At 41.1% G+C, this 6,812-nt stretch overlaps 1 protein-coding gene across 1 annotated transcript in view; it reads right to left on the reverse strand.

The window, feature by feature from the left end:
* mppe1 (metallophosphoesterase 1) overlaps positions 1-4,198 on the reverse strand; it is an 11,381-nt gene extending 7,183 nt beyond the window's left edge. The window contains exons 1-3 of the mRNA XM_046052235.1: positions 3,948-4,198; positions 3,707-3,815; positions 2,102-2,205 (exon numbers count right to left, since the gene is read on the reverse strand). Coding sequence (XP_045908191.1) covers positions 2,102-2,205; positions 3,707-3,815; positions 3,948-4,198 — 464 coding nt within the window. The remainder of the gene's footprint in view (positions 1-2,101; positions 2,206-3,706; positions 3,816-3,947) is intronic.
* Between the last annotated feature and the right edge of the window lie 2,614 nt (positions 4,199-6,812).

Below are 6,812 nucleotides of genomic sequence, written 5' to 3' on the forward strand. Positions count from 1 at the left end.
TTTGTGACATGGTGCATTATCCTGCTGGAAGTAGCCATCAGAGGATGGGTACATGGTGGCCATAAAGGGATGGACATGGTCAGAAACAATGCTCAGGTAGGCCGTGGCATTTAAACGATGCTCAATTGGCAGTAAGGGGCCTAAAGTGTGCCAAGAAAACTTCCCCCACACCATTACACCACCACCACCAGCCTGCACAGTGGTAACAAGGCATGATGGATCCATGTTCTCATTCTGTTTACGTCAAATTCTGACTCTACCATCTGAATGTCTCAACAGAAATCGAGACTCATCAGACCAGGCAACATTTTTCCAGTCTTCAACTGTCCAATTTTGGTGAGCTCTTGCAAATTGTAGCCTCTTTTTCCTATTTGTAGTGGAGATGAGTGGTACCCGGTGGGGTATCAGTCGGCCCATTCTCCTCTGACCTCTAGCATCAACAAGGCATTTTCGCCCACAGGACTGCCACATACTGGAAGTTTTTCCCTTTTCACAGCATTCTTTGTAAACCCTAGAAATGGTTGTGCGTGAAAATCCCAGTAACTGAGCAGATTGTGAAATACTCAGACCGGCCCGTCTGGCACCAACAACCATGCCACGCTCAAAATTGCTTAAATCACCTTTCTTTCCCATTCTGACATTCAGTTTGGAGTTCAGGAGATTGTCTTGACCAGGACCACACCCCTAAATGCATTGAAGCAACTGCCATTTGATTGGTTGATTAGATAATTGCATTAATGAGAAATTGAACAGGTGTTCCTAATAATCCTTTAGGTGAGTGTATCTGATGTACAGACACTTGTAATTGTGTCACAGGAATAATATATAAACTCAGAAACGTTCTTAGAAACACACATAATACATACAACAACAAAATTCTCATCACAAACAACACAGACAAATATATGATTTCCTCTTGTAAAACTTATATTTCTAAAGCTAAGAATGAACCTTTATGTTCAATATATAGTAGATACAGATAAAAAATTTTCTATTTAATAGTTTAATCTGGCAACAGATTTGCTGAGGGGCACATAATGACTGGCTAAGGACTCAAAATACAAAGTTTAGGACTCAGGGCTTACGTGTAACTCACAAAACAATGAAATCATCCCAATCTTTGCTTTTATAATTTTAATAATAACAAAATAATAATAATAATAATTATAATTATAATCTTTGCCTATAAGAAGTCACATTTAAGAACACTAAGTAAAAAAAAAAAAATCAAAATTGGCCTTAAAAAAATCAACCATTTTAAGTTTTTATGTTATTGTAGAATGTAAACTCCTTGGGTCTTTAAAGGATAAAGCTGGCGCTAATGTGTGTTTTTCTTACCGTCACGAAATACCACAAAAAGACCAAAACCAACAAGCTGTTACTCCGTGTCTCCATACTTTCCTACTAAAGGCATAAGTCTCTCAAATTGGCTCACAAATAAATTCTGTCATTTTTTAAAAAGGCTGAAGAAATTTCCTAAAACAGCCAGGCACTCAAACAGGAGATAATATGCATCTGTCAGGGACTATTATTAACAGTGGATTAATACATATTTGGCCGGAAGGTGTATGAGGAATCAACTCTAATTACAGTCCACTGCCCACTTGATTGTAATAAGGCTGTTTGTCTTTTAATTTGTCCTTTAAAAACTCCTCACAGGTACCTACAGACCTGACTGCTTTTACTGTGTCCAACCTCACAAGATCTCTCTAGGCCAATAATCAAATGTTTCCTCAAAGGTCATGCTATGTGGACAAAGTCATTCTGTTGTAATTGTTTGCTGGCTCTGCAGTGTGCTAGTATGAGGCTTGATCCGACAGCGGATCCCTGTCTCCTCCAGTTACAGAAACATTGTGAGTGAAAGAGAAATAGACGTCTGTTATCAGATGCGTCTGTAACTGGGGCAGTGAATAATAACACATCATACTGAGGTGTTCTGAGGTCTGACAGGTGAGAAATAGTGAAATCAAAGTCCTTATTTTATCACGACTCCCTTCACAAAGTCCTTCCCTGAACCCTGCACAGCTCAAAGTGGATCAGCCAGCAACCAACAATAAAGGTTGAACAATGAAAACAAGAAGGCTGGGAAACCAGTTCTTACTCATAATGGAATCCAATGTCGTGATTTCCAACCAGCACAACCAGTTCTGTGTCAGTGGTGTGTCTGAACATCCTGTGGAAGCGGCGCACATCGTCCTCCCAGTGCTGCAGAGAGAGAGAGAGAACAACACAAACACAGCTGAAGCAGGTTTCAGTACAGACAAAGTTCCCCCGGGAAGCTCAGAAGAGTTAATGGGGTCTCTGAGGGTCACCCAGCAGCTTTGATTCAGATGCACCTGCAGGGGCCCAAAGACAGTCTCCTGTGTGTTTATGTAATGTTTTTCATACTGATGTATCTCTAAATGACTCCCTGATGCTACTTTTAGCTGAAACTGTTCATCACAGTGGTCGGATAAAACCGGCAATCTGAAGACGTCAATTTGGGATTTAAGAAATTGTGATGGTTACTTGCCACTATTTCTGAGCATTGTCAGAAAATAATTATTAGTTGCAGCCCTACTTTGTAGCCCTTTTTGTAGTAAATCTTTCTGTGAATTCAAAGCTTTTAATTCTTTAATAGGAAGCCTGAAACTAATGTAATGTAAATAATCAATGAATCTTCAAAGTCATGTATCAAGCAAATAATGCCAAAGATTGCATAATTTTACATAGAAGATATATGTGGGTTTTGGACAGTTTTTTAGAAAAATGTGTGGTGATGGAGCAGTGGACAAATGCCTTTGGTGTGAGAGACCCGGGTTCAATTCCCCACTGTGACACATCCACCAATGTGTCCCTGAATAAAACACTTAACCCCTAGTTGCTCCAGAAGCGTGTGACCTCTGACATAAATAGCAATTGTAAGTTGCTTTGGATAAAAGTGTCAGCTAAATGAATTAATGTAAAAATAAACAAGCAATTTAAAGACTTTGGGAACTTCAATTTTCTGATGTGTGGACCAAATGATTGATCGATTAATCAAGAAAATAACTGACAGATTATTAGAAAATGAAAATGATTTTCTGAGAAAATAAACAATTTCAAGACATCATCATTAGTCAAGAAAGTAATGGACAGATTGATCCATAATGAAAACAATCTCTAGTTGCAGACCTACTTTCAGTGTTTCTCCTTCTGCAAATTCAAAGATTTGAGCGCTTCCTCTTGCAAAAGGTCCACAGAATAGGCTACAAATGACAGAAGACTTGCCAACCAAGAGAGAAAATAAAGGAGGTCGCTGATGAAGGAACACAGTAGATTTGCGGAGATTTTGCTCAACACTTCCTCTTTCTTCTATCTGACTTGATGGATCCCGTTTGACAATCCAGTAATAGATGTGTGAGAATTCCCAGGGGATTCTCACCCCCCACCCCCAAAAGCAGGATTGACAAACCCTGGAGGGCAGAGAGGCTGCAGGCTGCATCGGCTGCTGCTGTTGGTGGTGTTTTCCTCAAACCCTGCAGCTTCTCGGGCCTGGATGGCACAAGATGATGAGGATAACCAGAGTATAACGGCCTCTGCTCTGCATCCACACAATGTTCTCTCACAAGCATCACCACCACCTCCACCTCCACCATCGGCATTATCATTATAATCATCATAATGAGCACTGTGGGTCTGCAGACAAAAGCAAGAAAGGAAAAAAAAAGGGGGGGTTCTACGTTACCTTCTGCGAGCTCCACTTGCCTTCGTCGAAGATGTCCCCGAGAATAAACACTATTTCGGGCCTGAGCAGCCACAGAGCTGTCTGGAAAGCCCTCTCCATCTGCCATTCCCTGTGCGTTTGGAGACAAGGGGGCTACGCGTTATTTGTTGTTTTTGTTTACAAATCACTCATGCAGAGCCCGAAGCGCAGACGGGTGGATAGAGAGAGGAATCGTGATGTTGAATGGAAAATGACATTATACCTCCTCAGCTTGTCGAACCAGTGTCCCCCGACGGCTCCGAGGAGGTGGGTGTCCGACAGCACCATAGCGCGGACCGTTGAGTCCATCGGCTGGCCGTCGATGCCCTCTCCGCCCCGTGCATGGCTGATCTTCGGCCAGGCGCACTTGAGGATGGTCGGGTAGTAGATGAGAAACTCGCAGAAGAAGAACGCGCCACCGACCACGAGAGTCAGCAGCACCGCAACCATCCATCTGACGCTAAACCTCGGCATTTCTTTGTTATTCGGCGTTTGGGATGCCCTGAATTGGCGCACTGGCGGTGATGGAGCGGTCCATGAGGCATCTTCTCCCCTCTTCCAGACCCGACTGTTTTAGGTCTCCAGCCGTGTGATGCTCATGGCAAGTTGCTCTGAGGCTGCGCCAGATAAAATAAAAAGGGTCCGTGTGGAGGTGATTCACAATACGAGATTTAAAAAAAAAGTTTAAATTGTCCCCTGCTTGTGGTGAGAGGGGAGCAACCTGCCGCTGATTCTCGACCTCAGCTCCTCTCAGCTCCTCACCCGTCAAGCTGGAAACATTTCCGGAGATCGTTTTTCAAATCAAAGGCATGTGGTTTTGTTTTTGGTAGGCTAACTAAGTAGGCCTACTCAAATAGGCCTACTGTACAATTTTATGATACTTGTACTTTACCTGAGTAGGCTATTTCTATTTAATGCTGATTTTTTCAGATGGGATTCAGTCATGTTTATTGCCAAAGAGAAAACCCTGAAATAGCAAGCAATAAATACAAAACAATGCGCACCATCACATGAGGCAGCCATCAAAAATGCCACAGGCCTGCATTTATTTGACAGCTATTAATTTGATGATAAAAATTTTACATCCACAACATGTGAGTTTAAAATGCATCCTTATCGACAATCTACAACAGTAAATGGTGCCATTGTACAACATAATATGTAATATCATGAACATAATCATTGGACATTTTAATTCACCAAATACACTTACCTATTGTTGAGACTGACATTGTACATACATAGCTACAATATGTGCCACTTCTCATACATATCTATGTACAACACACCAATAATCAACCTTTCCTTCTTTATATTTTTGGGAATTTTGTATATTTTGGATTAGTGGATATATGTTTATCAATATGTTTATACTTGTACCTTTAATGATATTATTTATTTGCACTCTTTCCTATTTTGTACTGCAAATGCTGCACAACAATGTCCCACAGGATAAATAAAGTTCTATCTTATCTTCTATTTAGGCCTACATCAATACATGAGTAATCATGATCCAATAATGTAGTGTACAATCATAAAGTATTCAAACTTCAATCAGTATTTTTACTTTTAAAACTTCAAGTGGGTAACATTTTGCTGACATTTATAGGCCTACCTTTAAGTAATGAAGTAAGATTTTAAGGCCAGTACCTTTAATTATTACTCAACATGTATGAAACATGAAGACAGTTATAGCCCATAATAGAATTTAACATTTATATGTCAAATTTGTAGCCTACTTATACTTCCCAACACTGGTTGTGGCTAATAAAAATGGATCTTTAAGGAGAAGACATGTTGCCTGTCAATTTGCGGTTTGTCAAATGTTTAACACCTGCTGTTTAGAAGATTCATTTACACTCATGTAAATCGTTCAACTTATGTAACATTCTTTTTATCCAGCGGCGGCCAATTAAACTCAACTTAAAAGCAAAATCAGCCAACTTCCGGTGTTTGTGTCCCTTACACCTGCTAAATTGACCGTCGTGTTTGTGCGTGTGCGCGCGGAGGCGAGGACAGGTGGAGGTGGAGTTCAGCGGGAGCGAGACAGAGACTAAAAAAAACAGGAGTACTAAAACTTCTAAACTAAAAGATCCAAGTTATCAGTCTGTAAAGTACAAAACTATTGATAAATACTGTTCTGATCAGTGATGAGAGAACCTGGCTTCTGTACTAACAAATTGAAAGATGCCACAAACTATGGGACAACTGGGATTAAGTGATTATGAGAGCAGAAATCTAATCACCAGGAGACTGGCATGCGTGTGCATCTATGGAAACCAGGGAGGAATTTGATTCACCCATGAAATGGCTCTGACGAAAGTCTTACCTGCTAAACCAGTTAGTTTAGAGGCCATACATGTTCTGCTTTCACGTGCGAAGAGGAGGAGCAACTTTACGCCTCTTTACTCCTGTCCTGTCCTTCACCCTGACCCTTAAACATTTGCTCCAGCAGCAGACATCCAGTGTAAGATCTGATTCTTGCAGGAGGGAAAAAGTAGAGCACTGCAGCAGCAGCAGCAGCAGCAGCAGGGGAAAAGACGCATGACAGTGTGATTAAAGGCAAAGGCATCTCAGTTTTCCCACTTATGATTTGCCATTGTGGTGTCCGAACAACAATGCTGCGATGATGTGTTGAGAAGAAATCCGCTTGACACCGTTCTTGATCATAAAAGTTTATTACATCAAGGAATTCAGCATCAATTACAAGCTCTGCAGCAGCTTGGAGAGTGACCCAGCCCGATGGCCACTCATGTTTAGGTATCTGCTAAATAACATATAAGGGCACAGTGCTGTAGGATAAGTGTAAACATCTGTTAGACACCATAGAAGGGTTCAGTCCCTTCATACACACTAATCTCTACTCCCCCTATCACTGGGTCAGAGGTCAAATTCCATAGGAGGGTTCACTCTTTACACACCCATCAATCATTACTTCCCCTTAAGAGTTCACTGAGCCTCTATCCAGCTGCTAGAGTGTTATTTTAAACTGTAATGGTCAAATGCACATATGTTATACACCACACCATCATGAAGAAACCTTTTTGTCTCTAGAAACCAAACAGGATGGAGATTCAAAACTCCAGAT

This window comes from Micropterus dolomieu, linkage group LG06 (assembly GCF_021292245.1).
Source record: "Micropterus dolomieu isolate WLL.071019.BEF.003 ecotype Adirondacks linkage group LG06, ASM2129224v1, whole genome shotgun sequence".
Taxonomy (NCBI): Eukaryota; Metazoa; Chordata; class Actinopteri; order Centrarchiformes; family Centrarchidae; genus Micropterus; species Micropterus dolomieu.